Genomic DNA, 24,004 nt, shown 5'->3' with positions numbered 1-24,004 from the left:
ATATAAAGTCTAGATTTTACAGAATGACTTTCTAGACTTTGTAACATGGTGCCTTTCTTCACAAATAATTTTTCTCAAACATCTAAGACTGATCTCTTATCCTTAATGAGATCCTTTTTTTTTTTTTTATTCAGTGTTTTAGCTTTAAAACATTATTTCCACTTCAGGCTCAAGCTTCTGGGTGACTTTTAATCTGCTGACTGGCTTACTTGCTTATACCTTGTACAAAAATATTGCCATTTAAGTAGGCTTTTCTGCCATTTCTACTAAAGGCTTTTAAATCAAGTTGTACAATCAAAGATCTACATGGAACTAGCCTCGTTTACTTCTGAAGTTCATTTATTTTTTATTTGCTCTGGTTACTTCTATTAATCAAAACCTTTTTGTATTCAGCCAAGCAGAACAGTAAATACTGCAAATGTAACACTGAAGTGATTGGTTTTCCTTAACATTTTCCTTAGGAGGAACATTGATTCTTTTCTTCTCCTGGGACTTTTTTCCATTCCATACTAGCTTCCAGATGAAGCTTACTTCAGGCCTGTTATCAAAGCACCATGTATTCTGGTTTCAGTGAAGTAAATTTAATTTTAACTCTTGACTTATTGAGTGATTTCAAGCTTATTTCCATAAATCCAATCTAGTGATCAATTCTCAGTCCTAGGTCTGTTGCCTGTGAAATGAGACTGTAACAACTGATTATCTATTTTGCTGCTACTTCCTTGTTAACTGGTTCACTAGGTTAACTATTGTCAGGGTAAAGGAGAGGAAGATGGGGTGTGAAAGGAAAAAGTTCAGACCTTGTTTTTATACTACTGTCTTGGAACTACTGTAATTATTTGGCTGGGGGAAAACAATTTCTGAAGCGGTAGTAGGAACTATCATTATAATGACATTACCAATGATGATCCCTAGTGAGAGAATGTTATTTTGAGTGAGCTGTCAGGTTTTATTTTCTCCTCCTCCCTTACTACTAACCAACTCTTGCTGAAGGTTTGAGATTTTTTTTTTTACCAGTATTTACTATTTTTAGATCACGTTGATTTTTTAGTGAACTGTTTTGTCCCAGCATTAAACTACATCAGGTGGTTGAAGGATAGTAATGGTATGCTATTATACACACCACTTCCCAGCTCCGAGGCCTTCACCTTGGTGGCTTAAAATCTATGGTATATCATGAAAATCAACACATTAGTGCCTTTTTTTTTTTTTCCTGGAGAGCTGATTTACCAGCACACCACTGATTAAATGTCACCCGTAACTTGCAGAAAAACCCTAGCATGTGTTATAAATAGTATTTCTGCTTAAAGTATATTTTATGCAAAGTTTGGAAAGAAAACTTAAAAGAAAGACATAAGGATAAAGAGTCCTTTTGAAGGTAGCTAAGAACTATGTACCTGAAAACAAGAGTATGTTTGGTAACTAAACACAAGAGGTTAAAATCCTGTGGTTTCATTCTGAAGGTGTTTCATTTGAGATTAAAGGCTATCTTTAACTACAAAGTAAAGTAACTATGGTATTGAGAATTTTTTGAAATATTGTATACATTATAAACTGATAATTTTAAGGTTTTGTAAAATGTTAAAATATAGCAAAGTTGATACTTGGAAATATATTGACTGTCCCATAATAGTTTTTCTGGGATTTTATGTGTATGTCATTAAGCCTTGGCATTGATAGATTCTTTTGAGTCAAGTACAGGTAGGAATCAGTTCTGTCTAAATTGAGTAATATAGAAAAACTAAATCTAGAAACCAGGGACCAGTTTAGATACAAAGCAGAACCAGGGACTTGCTCGACTATCATTTGCAGTTTGTTTGGGAGATTTTTTTAATGGTCTAAATACATAAAATGGACTAAGTCGTCTTAATGAGATTCTAAAACTGTGTTCCATTTTAAGTCTGAACAGGAATTAAGAATAACTCAAAGTGAATTTGATCGTCAGGCAGAGATTACCAGACTTCTCCTAGAGGGGATCAGCAGTACACACGTGAGTGTCCTTTGATTGGAAAGTCATTTGGAACAAAGGACTTTGATAGTCCTAAGGCAATTTGGGGATGCAAAACTGAACTTCCTCTTCACTCATTTATCAGGGAAGTTTAAATTGTGGCACTTTCTAAAATATGTAAAGAAATATTTAAAATTTTTGTTTATACCTCATCACCTAGTTCTCCCACCATCATCAGATAGTTGTTGGTTTTTGTTGGCTAAACAGTTTGTTACACTATTAACCAAATTCAATTCTAATAAGTTTTGTAGTAAAATGTTAGATACTAGTGATTCTCCCTGAGTACAGTGTTGTATTCTGTCTCCCCTTACTTAGTACTTGCCACTTTAAGTAGATTATAAAGCTAAGAAGTGACTGTAACTTTCCTTTACAGGCCCATCACCTCCGCTGTCTGAATGACTTTGTTGAAGCCCAGATGACTTACTATGCACAATGTTACCAGTACATGTTAGACCTCCAGAAACAACTGGGAAGGTGGTAATTTCCTTTTCACACATGAAATTCTGATAAGAGAAGAAATTCAGATGTTTGCATATGAACTAATAATAGCGGTGAAGAATAGAAGAATTAAAGACTTTTATTAGGTTGCTTAAAATCTGATTTTTTTTTTTTTAAGGAAAGTATTATCAGACTTCTGAGGTTACAAAAACATTTTGAGCTCTTTTGGCGCAGAAGAATGTTAACAGGGATGAGAAGATAATTTAAATGAATACCTTTTTAGTGCTATATAAAGAAAGCTTTAAAAGTGTTTGAAGTTCACTTTTCTGTTGACTATCTTTGCAGTTAGTTGAGGAAGATATAGTTACATTTTCACTTTCACTTAATTGCCCTTAGAGGTAAACTAATTTATACTTATTCACTACTCATTTGTTCACTGTTTTTAAAAAAAATGTTTTAGAATATTCTGTAAGTCTTCAAACCAATTGATGTTGTTATTTTAACTGTGGCAATATACTTTAATGCAAAATGATAGAAAAAGCATATAGCTTAGTGATTCAAATAATTTATTGAACATCAGCTAAGTGTTCATTCAATATTTAAAATTCAAATATTATTTAACTGTTCTATACTTTAAAATTATATCATCAAATAGAACAGGCCGAATTGCTTACCGTTATGAGCTCCTTATTTTGTAAAGTGGCACTGGAAATAAAATAATGTATAGGACAAACCTGGTCTCTGCTCTCACAACACTTAAAGTCTAAGTAGAAATACAGAATACAGGTGGACATGTGAGTGGTAAGGTAGATGTGCAGGTTACTGTGAGGGACATCTAACTGTAATTCAGGTGGGTCTAGCAAAGTTTCACAGATGAAATCATTTTAGTAGGAATAATCTAGATGAAGAAAGGGGCAGGGACGAATATTCCACACAAAGGAAGAGCATGTATATATTGTAAAAGGACCAGAGTGAAGAGTGTGGCAAGTCTAAGAAACTGACAGTAGTTCTTTCCGGTTAAAGAATAATGTTTAAGTTAAGAATGGGATGATAGATGAGGCTGGAAGAGCGAAGCAGGATCATGTGAATAGCCTTTAAAGTAAGTAAAGGTAAGGAGTTTGCAGTTTATATAGTGAGGAACTATTAAAGCAGGGAAACGATGTGTAACATTTTAAGCAGGAATATCAAGAAAAGTTATTTCAAGGAATAAGGCAAAAAAAAAACCAACTATAATTTTGGTGTTACTTTCTGCATATTAATCATTCAAAAATAGACCTAGAACAAAATTAAGCATATTCACAAAACCAATTTTAGATGTTAAAAATGAGTTCTAACCTAATACCATTACTTATTCTATTAATAGGATTTACACTTCTATATATTTAAAGCTTTGTTAGTGGTGTTAATACCTGAAAGCAGAACACCACTTTATCCCCATGTCATTACAACTATTGTAAACCCAAGAAGCCTTAGTACTTCCTTTTCACTTTGCCGTAGTACTCTAGGAGTGTAGCAAAGGGGTTGTTACCCTTCATATTTGCATCCTGCTTAAAGCTACCCAGATTCTTGAAACTCAGTCATTCAAATAAAATCTAGTTATTTCTGCACTTTAGGATAAGCTCAAACATTAGAGTGAATCCAATGCTGTTATTCTAGGGAAGAAAGTCTGGCTTGTCTCTCTGCCCTCAGAGAATTTTATTATTGGTAATGACCAATGATAGTGGGAGAAGTTTTAGGCCTTTAATTTGTTGCAGGTTATGCTTTTGAAGACCATATATAGAAACTTTCAAATGCAGAACCTGAAAATCACCCAGATGCTCACTAGCACATGCAGGAGGGGTTTCTGAGGTAGAACCAGGCTGTAATGTTAATGGTTGTAAATAGTGTTGGTGGTGGTAGTAACTGAACAATAGCATCACTTATGAAGGGCTTCAGTGTCCCTAGGTACTCTTCTAGACACCTCATATGTAACAATGTTAGAATCCTCACTCCAGTAAGGTAGGTACTATTATCCACATTTTACATATGAGGAAATAGCACTAATCACAAGATTAGTAAATATATTTTATTTTTAAATAATTGGAAGGTTTTAACATATCAAGTTACAGTGTGGCAGGAAGCTTATAGTTTTTTAAATGTGTCATTAAAAGTTCTTAGAAGGTAAAAATGGTGTTTCAGGGTTTTTGTTTGGTTGGCTGGTTGATTTTTTTTGTTTTGTTTTTCTTTTTACAATTCCCCAAAATTGACATAGGTATCTCTTAAGTGGCTAAATATACTAGTAAATTTGAAAGTAAAATTCCATGGTTAGAGATTTTAAAAATCACATATGTGGAAAGAAAAGGCTTTTTTTTTTTTAATCTTCAGAAATGTATGCATTTAATTATTGCTAAGGACTGAGTTCACTGAGGAAAGGATGCTAGGAAATGTCTTAACTTTGGATTGAAACCTGAATTAGAAATTCATTCTTTTTATCATAAGAACCCATTTAATCCATCAGAGAAACATTTGCTTTTAATTTTTAAAAATATAGTATTCTAGGCATAAAGGATACAGTGTAAACAAAACTGATCAAATCCTTGCCTTCATGGAACCTACATCCTATTTGGAGGTAGAGGGGAATAGAAAAAAATCAGTATGTATATGAATTACATAGTATAATAGAAGGTGATAAATGCTATGGAGGAAAATACAGCAGGGCAGTACCTTGGTTAGGGGTAGCAGTTGGCAGTGGTCAGGGAAGACAGAGACTTAGAAGATGTGGGGATGCAAAGCATTCAGGCATCTGAGAGAAAGTGTTCCAGGAGAGGGTACAGCAAGTACAAAAGCCCTGAAGTAGGAACGCAACTGGTATGTTCAAGCATCAGCAGGAGGCCTTGGTTGGCGATGAATCGAGGAGACAGAACTGGAACAGATAGGGCTTTGGAAGCCACTGTTTGGACTTTGGCCTTTACTCAGAGATGAGGAGCGGGTTTTGAGCTGAGGAGTGACATGATTTGATTTTAGCTGTTAACTGGATCATTCTTGCTGTTCTATTAAGGATAGACATTAGACGGCATGGGTGGAGGCTGACAAACCTGTTTGGAACCTATTGGAATTATTTAGTCACTTAGGAGATGTTAGTGGCTTGGGTCAGGGTGATTGTGATAGATGTGGTGATTTTAAACCCCAGGTGTGTTTAAAGGTAGCTTCAGCAGGATTTGTTGACAGCCTTCATGTATATGAGGCTTAGAGGAATCAAGAATTACTGCTAGTGTTTGGCCTAAACAGCTCAAAGAATGGACTTGTGGTTAATTAAAATCGGGAATGCCCCTAGAGGAGGAGGTTGGGGTGAGAGGGCCGGTCAGATGTATCAGAAGCCCAGCTTTAGACATGCTAATTTGAAACGTGTATTACACATCTAAGTGGAGCTATCCAATTTTATTATATGCGAGTCTGGAATTTGGAAGCTGAGTTAGAGGTATAAATTAGAGTCATCTGGCATGTTAAGGATATTTAAATCTGTGAGAGTGGATGAAATCACCAAGGGAGTAACTATTGGTAGAGAAAAGAAGAGGACTTAAGAACTGAGCTCTGAAGTACTTCAACATAGAGAGCTGGGAACCATCTAAGAGGATGGTAAGTAATGAGCAGTGTGGTAAGATGTAAATTAAGTGTGTGGCCTGGAAGTCAAGTGAAGAAGATGTAGAAAAGCAGAGAGGAGTGATCCACTGTGATCACTAGATAGCTCAAGTGAAACAAGGACTATTAGATCAGATTTAGAACATTGAAGTCATTGCTGACCTTGACGAGTAGTTTTGGTGGAACAGTAGGGGCAAAAGCTTGTTTGTATTGTAAGGGAATGGAAGGAGAGAAACTGAAGGTAAGTTTGGAGAAGTCTTTCAAAGGGTTCTAGTATAAGGAGGAACAGAGAAATGGAGCAGTGGCCAGAGGAGAAAATGGGGTCCAGCAGATTTTTGTTGGAAGGATAGGAGAAGTAAGAGCATGTTTGTAAGCTGATGAGAATGTACAGTAAATGGAGAAAATATAATGTGGGAAAGTAAGGGAAGAATTGCTAGTGTTGATATCCTTGAGAGGAGAAAAATGATGGGGTTTTGTGCACAGGTGGAGAAACTAGCCTTAGGAGCAGACAGCTCATCTGTAGAGAGGTGACATGACCAAAAGCATGGAAGTTGCATAATTGTTTTTTTTCTCTCAGTTAAAAAGGAGGAAATTTATCAGCTGAGTATAAAGGTTAGGGGAGAATTGGAATTTTGAGATTGGATGAAAGGGTGTGAAATAGTATTCAGGAGAAGAGAAAGAGAATGGCCCAAAGAAATAGTTAATTTCCAGGAAGCATTATGGACCCACGTGAGTTTCCTTCTCATAAATTGAATGCAAGACCAGACAACATGCTTTTGTATTTTTCTCCTGTCACTGTAGGTATATGGATACTGAGTAGGTAAACAGACATTTTTTCCAAACGAGTACAATGAAGTGAGGGGCATAGGCAGTGAAGGCATATGTGGAGGCATGGGGTGATTATAATAATTAACCATGGACATAAAGGCTGTGTTAGTAGGATGATGGGTGATAGGTCTGTGGTAGGACCATAGACCCAAGATAACCTTAGTAAAAGTAAGAGTACCAGGGGAAAAAAGTGGTCAGAGAATGCGGTGTTGGAAATTATGATTATTGGAAGGATTATAGTTTTTGGAATTGATAAAGTCTAGAAGAGGCGGTGGGAATGGGTAGCTGAACTAGGGTCAGGTGCCGCATCACTAGAAGAGTTCGTGTATCTGAGAGGCCAAAGTGTTGGAAGAATTATCTATATGGTATTAAAACCTCAAGAATTAAGATATAGTATCAATGAACCAGGAGCTAAAATCTAGAAATTAAGAGAAGGGAATAAGGCATCTGTAAATAATTGCAGTAAGACATGGTGGGTAGTATCTATCTAGTCAAATAACATGAAAAATTGGGTAGGATTGGCTAGCGGGGGGAATGTGTAGAAATGGTCATGAGGAACATAAAACTCCTATTCCATCCACCTGTAGGCTCAATAATTAAAAGGAATATGGGAGATAAACCCCAAGTATAAGAGGGTTTAGGGAAGAGGTTAGGGATAAAGGGAATTTTGCTGCTGGCTAACTGATTTCCAGGTGGCACAATGGTCATAAAGAGAAGGAAACTGTGTTTTATGGCGGGATGAATTTCACCTACCCTACCAGATGAGGCCTTTTATATTTTAACTTAATGGATTTATTAAAATTTAAATGACTTTTCATAGGAAATTTTCAACCTTAGAAATGGTTGGATTAGAATGATTATAGGCCAGCTGTTTTATAGTTTTCCATTTAGTATTGGAGAAACAGTAGCCTTACAATAAATTAAAAATTCTTAATTATCTTTAAATCATTTATAAGTACATCAGTCACAAGGATTTCACTAATTTCTAATAAAACTTTTGCCTTTTTGCCTAAAAAAATAGAAGACAAAATGAACTTATGAAATTTGCCCTTTTCTCCCATTGAGTCTTCATTATGATAATTATCAGTCATAACATTATTTGAATATCCATCTCCTCACTTGCCTATATGTCCGTAAAGGAATGGTATTGTTTTATCTTTGTGTTGTCAGCTTGTGGTAGTGATGCTAGACATGTAGATACTCAATAAATATTTGTCATTTTAACAAATAGGAAAATGTGACTGGATTGATTTCATAAAAAAAGATAATTCAGTTATTCAAATATTTCTCAAAGAATTGAGAACACTTAAATATTAACTACTACAAGAATAAAGTAGTTTTCATTGATATTTGTATTTAACAACTCATAATGAGGACTACACTAATAAAATTATAAATAGAAGCTTTCTGGAAGTATTTTAAGGATAAACTCACTTTTTCTGTGAAAAAAAGCCATTCTGTTTTCTAAAAACTTTAAGTTTATAATTGTAAAAACAGCTTTGAGACAACTTTCAAGGATTTATAATTTGAAAACCACCTGAATTTTCTCTAGTATAAAAGGCCCAATAGGGATAAGTTAGACAGCACGCTTTGTCATTAAAATATTAACATCTGTAAGTCTTTAGCTAACGTGTCCTTTGGTAGAAAGTAAACACTGCCACCAAGTGGTGGCACTCAGGAACTTGCGTTACTTGGAAATCGATAATCAGCTTTTTCTTTTCAACAGTTTTCCATCCAATTATCATTGTAACAACAATCAGACTTCCATGGCACCTGTACCATCTGCTTCATCGAATGTGAGTTCTCCTGCCTTGACTTCAACAAGTGGCCTAGTAATGACCTCTCCTTCCAACCTTATTGACCACAAAGAGTGCAGTGGCAGCAGGAAGGCCAGGGTTTTGTACGATTATGATGCTGCAAACAGTAGTGAATTATCACTTCTGGCAGATGAGGTGAGTAAAGAAGAAAATTACATCATAGTTTGACATACCTTCTAATATAACAAAATGCAAAATCATTATTTATTTGGAAGTAGTTTATCATGAATGCTTTTATAGATTTCAGATGGTAATATTAACATTTTATAGAATTTTAACTACTATTTAACAAAATAAAACATGACAGGAATATCTAAAGCTGTTAATTGCCAAATAACTGGAAGATTTCTAAAACTGCCTCTAAACATATCCTTTAACTTTCAACAAAATTGATAATGTTGAAGTCTTTTGATAGTGAATAGCTTAAACAAATTAAATACAAACCTTATTAGTTTCTCTGTGTGTTTATTTTTAACATAGTAACTGGAAATATTTTATTTTATAGGTGATCACTGTGTTCAGTGTCGTTGGAATGGACTCAGACTGGCTCATGGGGGAGAGGGGCAATCAGAAGGGCAGAGTGCCAATTACCTACTTAGAACTGCTCAATTAAACAGGTGGGCTGTGGAGAGAGCGTCCATCATGACGCCGTATTTATATACAGTTAACTCTAAATAAGGCAGGGTGAGCATCTTCCATGTTAATGTCTTAAGAGACTGAAAACAAAATACCAGCCATCAGAAACCAGCCTTTCTGCCAATAAAATTGCATGGTAAATATTTCATTACAGAATTTATGTTAGCGCTTTCATGCTAAGAATGTTTTCTTACAAAATTCTTTCTACTGAGGTTTCACTAATAAGTACTACTTTTGAGCCCCAACTTACAGCAGAAAAACTTTTCTACTGAATTTTTCATTAATAGCAAGCTTTTTCTTTTATGTAAAATAAATTTATTGTGAAGTGATGTCAGTGACTCATTTATTAGGTACAATTAATAGCCAAAGAATAAAAATTTGTTTTTAACTGTTGATTTAAAAAGAGCTCTAAAATATAAATCCCTTTTGTGAAAATATGTTTTTAATGTTTCCATAAACAAATGCAGTTATACCATGTATACCTTGTTTTCCAACGGAAATTGAATTATTTCAATACTGTATTTCGATGGGTTATAGGGGGGCATTGTTTTATTTAACACTACGGATTGGTTTCTTTTAAAGTTAAGAACTAGTCCTTGAAAAGCATTACTATTTCTCTCTGGTATATTTGCAGTTAAGGTTCTAAAACATCTGGAACAAGCTCAGTTCACAATATTTTTAAGATTGTTCAGTTGGAACAATTTAATGCATAATCAGAATTGCATTCATTAAGAACGTACTGCAGTACAGTAAAGAGAATTGTTCTAATGGACAAATCTTTATAAAAATATGGATTAGTGCATCTGCATTTATCATAGAGTAAATTATATACAAACAACACACTTTTGGTTACTCTGAGCCTAATAAAATTTTGAAAATTTATTAATGAACTTAGGTTATCTTGATCAGGCTTTCTAGTTATGAAATACACACTAATAAGTGATTAGTGACAACTTGGCATGAGAAAGTTGCTATTTGGACCATTGCTATGAATCAGCACATTGTTTCCATGTTAGGACTTCTGTCTTGCTCATCCATTCATTCAAGCATTTTTGAGGGCCAGTCACTAAGCTGATCAACTGGGGATACTACCCTGAACAAGATACACATAGTCCTCCCTGCACACCTTAAAGGCCAGTGGAGGTTACAAAAAAATAAGCATTTGTCATATAACAGAATCAGCGTTGTGATAGAAGAAATCGAGGGTACTGTGTTTGGGAGTTACGTGATTCAGATTTGGGAGTGAGAGATGGTTTGGAAAAGATGGTTTCAGACATGGGGAAAAAGATGTACCAGACCTGGAGCCAAAAGAGCGTAGCTCATTCTGACAACTAAACGTAGTTCAGCCTGGCTTGCATATGAAGTGCAAAGGTGTAGTCCATCTCTTCAGGAAATGTTAATACATCAAAATGATCATTGTTTTTGATACTTTAAAAAATGAATACGTAACACAAAAGAATGTTTTAAAATATGTTTAGGAGTTCCTAATAACGTGGTAAACATGTTGATAATTTAGTTCACAATCCAAACGTTCGTTGTTTTTCTTTTATTTTGGTGCTATGAGACAAATTCCTCTGCAATTTTATAGTTGCACAAGATGCTTTGGTTCACACTGTGAATTGCCGTACTCTTAACCCCAAAAGCTGCTCAAGCTGGTTAGTTAGCTATAGAACCAAGTGAGCGAAGCTTTTTCCCCAGAAAGGAAGTTCTGCAGCCAGCCTAGAGTACCATCTATTATGTGGTATGAGTCCAGATTTAGGCTTTAAAAGATCATACAAAAAATCAGGTCAACTTAAAACAGCAACTATAAATTAGATTTCTAGTAGAGTAGTAAAGGGGAAGAGTATGGATACCGGGATGAATTGGTTCTGGGCTCAAATCCAGTCTTCCTCGCACTGTGCTCTTTGAGCTTCAACTCATGACATATAAACTGCTGTCTCCTTAGTAAAATAGGGATAATTATTCCACTTGAAGGTTATTGTGAGGTTTATATAGCAAATGTTATCTTGTATGTTAGGTAATTTTTAGGGAAAGCCTTGGCACATAGTAGGAACATTCTGAAACTCCGGCTTCCCCTTGTTAGCCTTTATACCTTCCTGACCTACCGAGACTCTAGGCCGAATTTATGACTACCAGAGATATACCTCTTTGATATACGTGATCTGTTTTCTTTATCAACCCCCTTTAAATCAGACTCAGATCTAGGTTTAACCTTCCCACACTCCGTGTAAATTTTTATCAGAAACTTACGCTTTCCATTAAGTGAATATTGATTATAGTAACAATGTATAGTAGCACCTAATAATGTTAAGATTCAAAGGCTTCTTGTGCTTTTGTCAACAAACCTACCACAATATATTGATTTGTTCTTCTGTTTATTCCTTTTTAATGACATGTTTTTTTGTTTGTTTTTTCTTTTCATTGGTTGTTTGGGGGGGGGCGGTTAGTTTGGTTTTGGCTTATTTTATAAAGTCATAGGTTTGAGTTTACTCAGGTAAGGGCCCTTAAAGATTCTTAGGCGTGGAAAAGAGGCTTGGGAAGCCTATTAATTCATGGTGCAATTCAGAATTATTTAAATAAGCTCTGTGCCCCTGAGCTTAGGTATAGTAACTTATGAAGGATACACATATGAACAAAATAATAAACTTGGAAATAGGCTCTTTTACAAATAAAAATGATTGGCTTGTTTCTACAGTTGTCCTCAAAGTAACCTAAACTAAAAGGTCATGGGTTAAATCGTTTTTTATGCTGCTAATCAAAAGAACTCATATTGTAGGAGATCAGGTCCTAGAAATGGGAATGTGCCTCATTCTGAGTAACATGAGAAACAAGAAAACTGAGGCCAGGGTCACTGGTGGGTTAGAGTCCGTCCTCATAGTCCGCGGTCACCCTCCACCAGAACAAACGCATAGAATGTGAATGGAGGAGCTGGTCTTGGGAGGACATTTCTCAGATAAACTGTGGGGAAGGTGATGGGGTGCAAGACAAGCAACAGGTTGGTTTGCTGGAAGAGGCTTGGCTTAGCTCCATGCTTTGACAGGATTCCTCAAAAGTCTCTACCCTACCTCCCAAATGCTGACATTTTGAAATACGTTGCCCTAATATGTAGCGCTTCAAGCCTGGGTGAGGAGCCATAATAGATAGATGGCTTTCCAATTTGACCTACAGCCAGCTTTGCCTCAATCCTGTCTCCAAATGAGTAAGAGGCTCTTATCTCAGAGAGACTCCACAGGGGAGGAGGGAGTTCCAGGAGCACACCCGCCCTTTCTCCCACATGAGAAAGTCTACTCAACAGGGCACTGCTGCTCGGTGTGAGACCCCACCATGGGCAATATCAGCATCATCTAGGAACTTAACACCAATTCATATTTTCAAGTACTTTCTACCTTTATGTGTACTGATCTTTTGTCTTCAAGGGGCTATAGAACTAGTGTTCTTCCATGTAACATTTTTAAAAATATTTTAAAATCAAAACTGTCTTCTCTCTTTACTGTGTTCTAGCACTAATCAAAATTATAGTTACTGTTGTAATTTGTTTAGTATATATGTCACTCTAAAATGTAGGCTCACTGAGAGACTAATTCTTTTCAGTTCAATTCCCAGCTCAGCACAAGACCTCGCACATATATGTCCTCAATAAATATTTATCGAATAAAAGAAAAATTCAATTCCTAAAGCCTTATCCAGGATCTACTGAATCAGACTCTGGGGGTAGGACCCAGCAATCTGTTTACAAGCCATTTGCGGGGTGGTCACACTAAAGGCAGAGAACCACTTCAGTAGAACAAAATATGCCTCTCACCTTCAGGCCTACTATCTGACATCACTTGAGAAATTCCTGCCTTCTGGACCGGCACCAACAACAGTGCTGTCCTTAATGCTCGGGGAGCCTTGCTGGGCTAGCTCACCAGTAGGTGTGACGGTGTAAGGTCCGCTTAGTTAAGGAAGGGAAACACTGCTGGAAATGCCAGTACTTGGCTGTGGAGGGTTTCTAGGAATGGATTCCTTAGTCTGAAGAAGGGTAAGCACTACTACCATCCACATTTCCACTCAGCACTGTGACAATTTGACATCAAAGCACCCTGACAAGCCATTAAAGTGGCATCGGTCTAACGTGCACCCCTGTGCTCAGGCTGCTAAGCTCTGCTCTCTTTCCTATTTCAAAGGAGGTTTTTTTAAAGAATTGTTAATGTTTTCTTAACAGTACAAGTCATAGATGTTAAAAAAGGAAAACAAATGAAAATATTTAAAAGATTAAAATCACCTATAATACTGCCATCCAGGGAGAACTGTTACTTATAGGTGTATAGCCCTCCAGACTCTTCTGCACGTTTATAGACTTTTTTAATGGGATTAACTTGTACATACTGTTTTGTAACTTTTCACTTGAAGAATACCACAAGTATCCTGCCGTGTCACATGTATTACTACATCTTTTATAATGGCTGCATGGTATTCCATCTTATGTGCCACATTTTATTAAACTGTTGATTTCTAGGTTGTTTCCAATTTTTCATTAATAAACTGCTTTAAAGAACATTGTGTTACTAAATCTTTTATGTGTTCTTACTATTTCCTTAAGATGGATACTTGGAAGTGGAATTGCTAATGGAGAGAGTATGCCAGTTTTTAAAAGCTTTTGTTACTGCCACTTTGCCCCCTAGAAAACTTATCAGTTTACACTTTTTTTTATCAGCAGTGTATAAGAGAAATTGTTTCTTTTTGGAGGGCTTCCAAACTGAATGTCCTTAGAGCTTTCAGTTTAAAAATAAAGGATAAGAGGAAGATAAAAAGGCCCTGTAAAGTTAAAACCAAGATCAGTCTTAAATTATTCTGACATTACATCATTTACTGCTCTACCTTCTATTATGTATTTTGTGATACTTTGGGAATGTTTGTAGTACTAGCTTGCATCTTGCTTTTCTTCAGTCTCATGGAAGCACTATCACCTTTCTGATTTTGCTGAAATGGTAGAACAGTCTTCAGTAGACTGGAATCATACGGTAATTTTGATGCTGGTTGGTTTAGAGTTGGTTTTAGGGAGCATGGCCATAATAGGGAAAGTAGAAACTTTGGAAGATTGTCCGAACACCGGCTCTCTCACTTATTTGCCTGGCTTTGTGTCAGTCACCCTCTTTGAGCCTATTTGCTTATCTGTAGAAGGAGAATCATAGAACCCTACCTTGTAGGGTTGAAAGGATTAGCCATATTATGGACAAAGTGCCGGGGTACCTAGTAGATAATAACATTAGGATCTCCAGCTAAGTATGTTAGAGCAGTTGCTTTATCAACCTCTGTGGAGTAAATATCACTGCTATCGCCAGATAAAATCTTCCTTGAAAGATGTCACAATAAATGGACATTGCCTTGTACATCCTACTGTACCTACAAAAATATAGTTCTTAAAGAATCTGATATTGCTGCACTTGGGTATTCAGGTAACCTAACCAGATAAAATTCCCTGACAAGGTGTCTAATAGAAGATTTCAACTACTATGCTCTAATGGCAGTGTATCAAAGTGACAATCACATCATTCTAAAATGGTGACCTGGCCATGGCAGCCATGCCCAACTTCCCCTTCGAATCGAAACTGTCCCCCACCCCTTAGCCCACAGCTGATTGTTGTGCTTTGAAGGGGTTGTCGTCCACCTGTGAGAACCTGACCCACAGGGTTCAGCTCAATAAAGGTAATAGTAATTAGCTAAGTCCCAGTAGCATCTCGAGGACTAGAGAACAGAATTGATGGGTCCATAATTTTCGAAAGACGTTTAGTGAGAGAAGTATCTGAATTCTAAAATTTGCTCAGCAATATTTCCAAAAGATAGAAGTGCAGGGCTAACAGCTAAGTCATCATAGCAGACAAAGCCCCAGATACCAACCCACTCTCACATTTGGGTGAACACCAGTAAGCATCTGGTTTATTGAGTATAACTTGAAACTACTCAGCCAATAAAAAGTGAGTAATAAGAGAATTTAAGAGGAGTGAAAATAAGGAAGGCTATTTAGGAGGCTTCAGGTTTGTGAGAACAAAACAAATGACTAATTATAAGGTGAAAGAAGATGGGCTACTATAATAAGCGACATTTGGGGGATGCCTGATGTTCTAAGGTTGGGCATGTGTTTCTGCCTCCTCCCATGTTTCAGTAAAACGAGCGGTGGTTGGTAGTCCCCAGCATCCACATCCTGTGATGCCTGCCTGCCTTTTGTACAGTTTCCTCTCTTCAGCTCCACCTGAAGACCTCCATTTGTTAAGAGTAAGCCAAAATGCTCCCTCCTCTAAAGATATTCTGGACCCCCTCAGGCAGGATTAACTATGTGTGTGTGTGGGGGGGGGGGTTTCTTCATGTAACAACTATGGCATTTACGGGAGCCCGCTGCAGCTCCACTGCAGCCTACGCCATCGCCAGTGACTCATGGTAACCCAGCTCCTGGTCGAGCTATTGTTCACCATCATAGCTGTAGAGGGTGTGGCGTCACTTGCCCTAATGTGGGATCCGAACCGGGGCCCTGATGCTCAGAGGTGGCGTCCCCAACCAACTCAACCAATGTGCCACTTGGCCGGCCTGTGGAATGCTCTTTTAATTAGTATAGTTTAATTATAGGCAATAACGTTGCTCATATGACTCAAAGTCTTACAGCAGTTACATGATAGAGCTCTTTTCCTTTTTGATAAAACTCATGGGAACCCACCACCTCAGTGATCTCAGGATGACAGCGATCTTACACAGACACCTGTGCTTCTTGCAGTGTCACCTCCAGTCCCCAGTGCCTGGTTCACTGCTCCCTCAGATAGAGATGGAAGTCAGAGACTACGGCATGAGGAGAGTTCATTTCTTCCTTCCCTATTAAATTCAGTTGAGGGCCTCTCAAAGCACAATGCCCTAAGCATGAGAACCTTTCCAGTTTAGGCACACACAGCCAGTTCTTTCAGGAACACACTCCAACAGGGATGGCTGGGGAAGACAAACTCCACTATTGGACACTTTGCAGACCTGGAACCAAGACCCCCCTCCATTCCATAGCCTTAGCTGTGGGGAATCTGCTCACCAATATAGTCTATTTCTACCTTCATGGTAAGTTCCCTCTTAGGGACCATATTATTCTATCCAATTGTCTGGCTTTGATTAGAACCGTCTCACAACATCCACATTTTTCATCATATTTGAACCTCAGTGTTGAGAGCAATAAGGGTCCCATCCTATTATTAGGCTATAAAATGTTACTATTACTATTCTGCCCAGACCGAATGTCTTATTGTAAAACCACTTAGCAGCACAGAAATAGACTTTAGAATGAAAGAAGCACATTTTCAAATCCCAGCTCTGCCAGCTATTAGGTGTGTGTTGAGCAAGTTACGTAACCCCAATCCCTGTTTCTTCACCTGTAAAATACAAATTGAAATACCTACCTCCTAGGTTTGTGGCAAGCAGTAGTTCTCAAAGCATGGTCCCCAAACCAGCAGCAGCAGCAGCAGCACCTAGGAATTTATTACTCCGGCCCCTACGGCATCAGAGACAATTTGTGTTTTAGCAAGCCCTCAGGTGATCTGATGTCTGCTGAAGTTGGAGAGCCACTGGTTGTGAGGATTAAATGAAACACTTTGTGAACAGGCTTGACTTAGTAATTATTAGCATATAGTAAATACTTAACAATTTCTATTATTGTTGTTGCTATCAGAATTTGTAATCAATGAATTGCATACCCTTCAGCCAAAGTTCCATATATATATTTCTCATCACCAACTCTTTTCTTTTTTTTTTTAGCTGTACATTTTTTTTCCTTTTTTTTTTTTTTAAGATTTTGGGGAATTGAACAGTGCTGGGAGGTTGAGGGAGGGGAACAGTGTTGGGGAATTGGGGGAGGGGAACAGCCAAGTTGTTGTCCTTCAATCTTAGTTGTGGAGGACGCAGCAAGCTCAGCGCCAAGTCCAGTTGTGCCGCTCAGCTCAAGGTGCTGTGTTCAATTAGTTGCAGGTGGGCGTAGCCACCATCCCATGTGGGAGTCCAACTGGGAGCCTTTTTTTAAGAGTGCGTGCTCTGTCCCCTGAGAAAACCGGGTGGCAGCTCAGCTCAAGGTGCTGAGGTCAGTCTTAGTTGTGGGCGGGCGTACCCCACCATCTCGAACAGGCAATCTCGTTGTTAGGAGCACACACTCTCACCAGCTGAGCCATCCTGCCACCTGTTGGCAGTTCAGCGGCAGCTCAGCTCAGGGGAAGCTCACTGGCCCATGTGGGAATTGAACCAGTGACCCTGTTGCTCAGAGCTCACACTCTTGAGCAAGCTCTTAACCAACTGAGCCACTCGGCCGGCCCAACTCTTTTCATAAGAGTTTGGCAGCTGAAGGTTTGAAGTTAAGTTCTCTGATGAGAATATTTAGTACAAATCCCCATACTTTTACCAATCATATAGAAAATGAGTTGAAATTCATTTTATCAAAAATTAACCAACTGAAATCTGCACAGAAATGTATCCTATTTCTGTAAAACAGAGCACTTGGAGAAAGGGTGAAGATTTCTCTCTGAAAAGCATCCAGAATATGCTTTCACACCTGGAGAAATGAGACATTGAAGCTCCTATTCTGTACCATAGAATATACCCATGTTCATTTTGACCTGAATTTTTTCAAAGCATATGTTACCAATTGCATGTTGTGGTTATGAAACAATTTCAGTCATACACTCAAAAAACAGCTAACTTAACTCCATGTAACCTCCTGATAAGTGCTTCTAGATAAATTTGTTTCATAATGAAACCTTACGAAACTAAATGAATTTATCTTTTATGTAGGGTATTTGGACATAAACCAATTACATGTTACAGGAGACTAAAAGTAATTGTTGCTTTAGAGTAGTTCATCAAAAGCCATTCTTTCTGAGAGCATTTAGATAGTAAGTCCCATAGAAATTAAATGGGTGGTTATGTACCCTCAGGGAAATTATTCACTTAACCTCACAGGCTCATAGATTTCTCATCTGTAAAATGAAAAGATTAAGCCAGATGATCTGTAAGGTTTTTCTAACTCTTGAATGCTAAGGTGCTTGAAGCAAGGCAAAGCTATTCATGTTTTAATAGTAATGAATGTTAAACCCTAAAGTATTAATTAACTTAAATGGCATGCACCATTTGGCAGGTAGTTGATGGGATTGTTTCCTTTATATATAATTTTAGGGAACAAAACTTCAATCTGAATTTTCTAGAAGAGACTGAATGATAACTTGTGGGACATTCCTTTGGAAATCTCTCTCTACCTGAACTGAAGGGGCCTAACTTCCCTAGACCTCAGAGGGAAAGGACTTACCTTGTGCTCAGACTTTCCAAAGGGTTCTAAAAAGCAAACAAGAACAGTGGCACTCACAGTCTTAGGCATTATTGAGTTTTTACATCCCCTTGGAAAAAAAAATCGCTAAATTTATTAAGCAGTTTGTGTGCATTACCTTCTTCAAACCTGGCAAGAGGGTAGGTATACTTGACGTCATTTTACAAATGAGGAAATAAGAGTTCAGAGAACCAGAAAATGGCAGCGCTGGTCTCATTCCTTGTTTTCCCAATGCAAAAGCCCAAGCTGTTAATCAATGTGTAACACAGACACCAATTTTTTTATAAGTGCCCCTAGTGGCCTGTTATTTCCTGTAATCCTCCTGGGCTAATAACTTTTCTTGGGAGCAGAAAAAAGGTTCTTAACATAAAGTAGCTATAAATTTCTTCTTAACCAACTAAGAAAAATCTACAGAGTTCAGTAAGCCAAGCAGTATCTTCCAGCACAGCTAAAGTGCAGAGACATCAACCTTGACTTACATCAGGGGTTTTCAAGTGCAGTCCCCCAAATCTCGGGGGATGGGACCCAGCCATCTTGTGTTTCAACAAGGTCTCCAGCTGATTCTGATGCACATGTTTGAGAATCACATATTTAGAAAAGCAGAGACTAAAACTACCTTTTTGTTTTTCACTTTAGAGCTGAACTTACCTGCAGAAACAATAAAAGAGAATAATGGCAGCCCCCCCCCAAATTACTGCAAGCTATTTAAATTAAGCTGATTTGTAATACCATTTTACTGATTCTGTTAATTAAATAGGTCATTGCTAATGAGGAATTTGATGAGAGAGTGAAAATGCTTAGAATATAATTTTGCCAGGAACAGGAGGAAAAGCCCATGGATTGGAAGAGTGTATTCCAGAATTCAGCTGTAAGGAAATATTAATATATACTGTATACATTTGTCTCTGATCAAGGTAAAAAAATCTATAAAATCTTTATTCTTACTAGCCACAGTTTTAGTTTCCGCTGAAGGGCTTATACGCCATGTTTGGCAGGACAAGGGCACACCATAAAAAAAAAAAAATAGGTGCCATTCATTGGCATTTACCATATGCCAGTCAGGTGCGGGGTGCTTTACATGCATTCTCTAATTTCATTCTTGCAACAACACTGTGAAGTAGAGATTGTTGTCCGAGCTCTGCAGGTGAGAAAACTGCAGCTTAGATAGAAGCATTAGGTTGTGAACTTTCTATGCTCATTTCCAGCTCCTGAAGTCTCTAGAGACAGGAAAGTCTCTAAGTTGTATCTCTCTTTTCCTCTTCTTTCTCCCACACTGACCCCTCCCATTCCTTTGCTCCCAAAGCTATCAGGCACAGGAAGCCTTCCTTCACAGCCCATTCCCACGTTTCCTTTAACTTCCAACAGGATGTCCATTGTAGCTAATTTTAAACTTAATTATCTCTGCAAACTTTAGCCTCCAATTTTCATACAGCTGACCTGGAAGGGCTGGGGAGACTCAAGGACCTATGGGGGCTAGGGGACAAGGAATGCCCCCTGGGAAGAGAAAGGAAGAAAAGCAGTAGCAGCAGGGCATGACTTAACAGAATGTGGGAAAATGTGTCGGTACTCAACAGAAAGATACTAAACAAGCAAAGAGAACAACTAAAAATGTGATTGGCCAATAGGCAAATCATAGGAAATACGGTCATTTTTATAAACAGTTTACCATATCTATTATACTAGCATATGGCAAAAGAGCTAGTGTGCAAATTATTAAATGGTTTGGAATAACTTTGTGTATTGTTTTTGTTGGCATAGTGACTTCTTTACTACCATGACAATGCTACACTTCAGAATTTGCTGAACAGGGAGCACAGTTGCCTGCTCACCACTTCAGAGCTGGGGGAACCACTGGTCATATCTGTAATTCCCTAAATTAGAGGACATATATCCACCTATGGTGCATATATTCTAGTGCAAAAATGAAAAAAAAAATCCCCCTATTGGAACTGACCCTGAAGCTTGTTAAGCTCTTAGCAGCCACGTTTCTAGCTCAGGAACCCACCTGGCTGCTGGGAAGAGATCCCTTCCATTTGTGGTCACTTCCTTCATTTGTGGTAGCTTCAGGTTACTGATCCCAGGAACCACAATCATGGGCAAGTGCTAGGCAGGGATTCCGTTGTCGGTCTTCCCTACCCCTTTGCCAGCTCCCTTTCTCTTAAAAGTCCTATTCACAGAGACCTTGCAACTTTAGAAAAAATAAAGTAAAATAATAAGTACAATGATTTAAGTGCTGCCTGCATGCCAAAAGTGATTTACACCCATTATCTCCTTCTAACATCCTGTGAGGTGGGTACCACTCTTATCTCCAGGTCACCAAAGGGGAAATAAGTGCTCCTCACAACAAGATTGCCGGTTCAACTCCTGCATGGGATGGTGGCTATGCCCACCCCCAACTAAGATTGAAGACGGCACCTTGAGCTGAGCGACCTCAAGCTGCCAAAGGGTGGCCAGATGGTGACTGGACTTGGGAGCTGAGCTTGCGGCACCCTCCACAACTAAGATTGAAGGACAACAACTTGGCTGTTCCCCTTCCTCAATTCCCCAATAAAATCTGTTTTTAAAAAAAGAAAAGAAACTGAGGCACAAGGAAGTTAAGTGCCTTTCCAGTGTCACCTAGGGGATAAGCTATAGAGGCAGGAACAGAGTCCAGGCAGTCCAGGCAGTCGGGATCTAAATCCATGTGACTAACCAGGGTGCGGAATGACCTCAGTGGGCCTTTATTTGTCGTCTGAGCATTAGGGAAAGGGCCCATGAAGGTTGCGATGATACACGCAGGGAAATCACACAAGCAGGTGGGGAAAGGCTGGAAGGGAGCTCTGCCGAATCCCTCCACAAAGGTGAAAAAAAGTGTGACATCCTCGCTGGCTTCAGTGCCTCTGGAGAAGAGGGCATGGGGGGGGGGGGGGGAGAGGGTGCGGGAGCAGTCCCATGAGACGATGGAGCTGCTCCTACTGCAGAACAGGTTACTCTTCTCTTCACAGTTTCTACTGCCGCCATGACTTTTGGGCAAGTTAGTTACTTCTCTGTAAAATAAGCACGGTAACCGTTCTCACCTCTAGGGTCGTTGTGGGGGGTTAAATGAGATAATTCACCTGAAGCACCACGCATTGAACACGTCCTCTTATAATTTGACCATCATCATTACCATTTGACTCTGGAAAAAGCCAAAACCACTGGAAAGCCTTTCTTAATAGATACAGCTAAGCAAGCTTGAGGGGAAAGAGGTCTTGCCCCTAAACTATGATGTGGTGCTGACTGGCAGCGGCAGGACCCGCCCTCCCTTGCTTCAGTCCATGAGGGCCATAACTCCTGTCTCCTTTCCCAGCAAACCTCTTACCAGCGCCACCAACGTAAAAGGCATAATGAATTGGCTTGAGTCCTTGCTCTTCATTCCTGCTCTGTACTCTCAGAGGTTAGGGCCAAGAAGCTGTGAGATGGAGGGACACACGTTGGCAGGAGGAAGAAGGTAGCCAAGCCAAGCAGGCCCAGAATAATCAGGCTGGAGAACAGGCCATAATTTACTCCCTGAAATGGTCCTAATGGTGATTGGGGGCGGCTGTGTGAGAACATGGAAGGGAAAACAGATTCCCCTTGAAGTTTTTCATCAAATATCTAATGAACCATACTTTATGAATGCAATGGTGTTTTACGATCTACTCTGCAATTCTTTAAAATATCTAGGGCCAGAGCCAGCCCTCTACTTGTTTCCATCCTGCTGCCTAGATAAGCGTTGCTCTCTTTGCCACCACTGATGTTATTCTTTGATGGGCAAAAAAACCCCAAAAAACGTAGAGCCATGATAGATGGGTCCTAAGCTTAACATTTGGTGTTGCCTTCCTCTATTATATATTAGCTGAGGAGGCTTCTGGAAGACATGACAGAGACATTATATGTAAATCAATAACAATTTTTCTTTTGTATTCAACCCATGAATACTGACTAGCTAATTTTCATGGCATCTCAATGAGATAAGTGAGTTTTATTATCCTGTTCCAACTCAATTCTTTCTCAGCATTTTAATCAGCCTAGGCGATTTTATTTTAATTTATCTCCATGAAATGATTTTTACCAGCACCCTACATTTTCATCAGATTTTCTTGTCATAGCCAGATACAGCTGGCACAAGCAGTTAAGTGCTGCAGACTGGGACAGACTGATGAGGTTGGAGACTCAAACGAGGCACTGGCATGGGCCACTGTAGATGGTGGGAGGGGCCAGGTGCGGGGGCATGACCTAGTCGGAAGTGTTCGGAAGAACAATCTAGTTGGTGTCAGTACAATCTACGAAAGTATTAGCACAGATAAAAAGGGGGAGACGAGGCAATAGTCACAACAGTTGAGGATATAGGGCATTTGACAGAGGTAGAAGATTGGTCCAAAAAGTGGGCATACCCCTTTCCTTCACCTCCATGGGCTGTCGAGTTGATGCTCCTTTAATGTTGGGCTTGGGCCATGTCACCTGCTTTGTCCAAAGGGACACAAGCAGTCACATAAGCAGAAGTTTGTAATATGATTGCATAGTTGGCTTTGCCTTCTTGGGCTTCTGCCAGCACCATGAGAAGAGCCTGCCATGGAAACACTAGTTCAAACAGTATGAGAGCCGGTGGAGCAGACCTGGACCACGCCCACAGCTCTGAGCAAGCCCAGGCAGATACACATTATTGGGTATGTTATACATAACAAATTCTTTGGGGCTTAAAGGCCTTCACAAGTGCTGTCTCCTATGCCTGCATTATTCTTCCCTGTGTTCTTCCAACAGAAGGTTAATGCCTTCTCATCCTTCAGTCTCAACTTAAATGTCACTTTCTCGGAGATCCCTGCCCTGACTCTCCTCCAATCTAAATTATGTCCCTCTGTTAATTCTTTCTAAACGCACCTGGTTCTTTTCCTTCATTGAATCTTAACCACAATTTATTTGGTTAATATTTGTCTCTTCCACTAGATTGTATACCTTGAGAGCAAGGAGCATACCTTTGACATCATTTAGTTCAAGCACAGTCCCTAGCACCTACTAGGTGCTTAGTAAATAGTTGTATAATGAGATATACAAAGCACTCTGCTGGGGAATGGAGCTATAACTACTACAGTGATGAACATAGAGCCCTTCTCTGAAGGAGTTTTGAATCTATAGGGCAAGACCACCAGCCACTGCTCAGTAGTGGGCTACAGCTACCTAATCCTTTTTTGCCTATGGTCACAACTGACCTGAGAGATTGAGGCAATATGTCTGAGTAGCTACTGCTGCATGATAAATTATACTAAAGTATAGTGGCTTAAAAGAATGCAGACCATCTGAGTTGGTGGTGGTGGGGTAGATAATTTGTATCTACTTTATTGCCTGCCT

General features: G+C 38.8%; 1 protein-coding gene across 3 annotated transcripts in view; it reads left to right on the top strand.

The window, feature by feature from the left end:
• SH3GLB1 (SH3 domain containing GRB2 like, endophilin B1) overlaps nt 1-13,879 on the top strand; it is a 41,620-nt gene extending 27,741 nt beyond the window's left edge. For 2 of the 3 annotated variants that reach the window (XM_019659921.1, XM_019659920.1), the window contains 4 exons: nt 1,898-1,987; nt 2,379-2,479; nt 8,616-8,841; nt 9,212-13,879. In XM_019659921.1, the coding sequence (XP_019515466.1) occupies nt 1,898-1,987; nt 2,379-2,479; nt 8,616-8,841; nt 9,212-9,319 (525 nt within the window). In that variant the 3' untranslated portion in view covers nt 9,320-13,879. Of the gene's footprint in view, nt 1-1,897; nt 1,988-2,378; nt 2,483-8,615; nt 8,842-9,211 lie in introns of all 3 variants that reach the window. The other variant, XM_019659919.1, reaches the window with a different exon arrangement.
• The last annotated feature ends 10,125 nt before the right edge of the window (nt 13,880-24,004 follow it).

The sequence above is a fragment of the Hipposideros armiger genome, unplaced genomic scaffold, assembly GCF_001890085.2.
Source record: "Hipposideros armiger isolate ML-2016 unplaced genomic scaffold, ASM189008v1 scaffold_307, whole genome shotgun sequence".
NCBI lineage: Eukaryota > Metazoa > Chordata > Mammalia > Chiroptera > Hipposideridae > Hipposideros > Hipposideros armiger.
The sequence above is the reverse complement of the archived record's forward strand: the minus strand, read 5'-3'. Positions and strand labels throughout refer to the sequence as shown.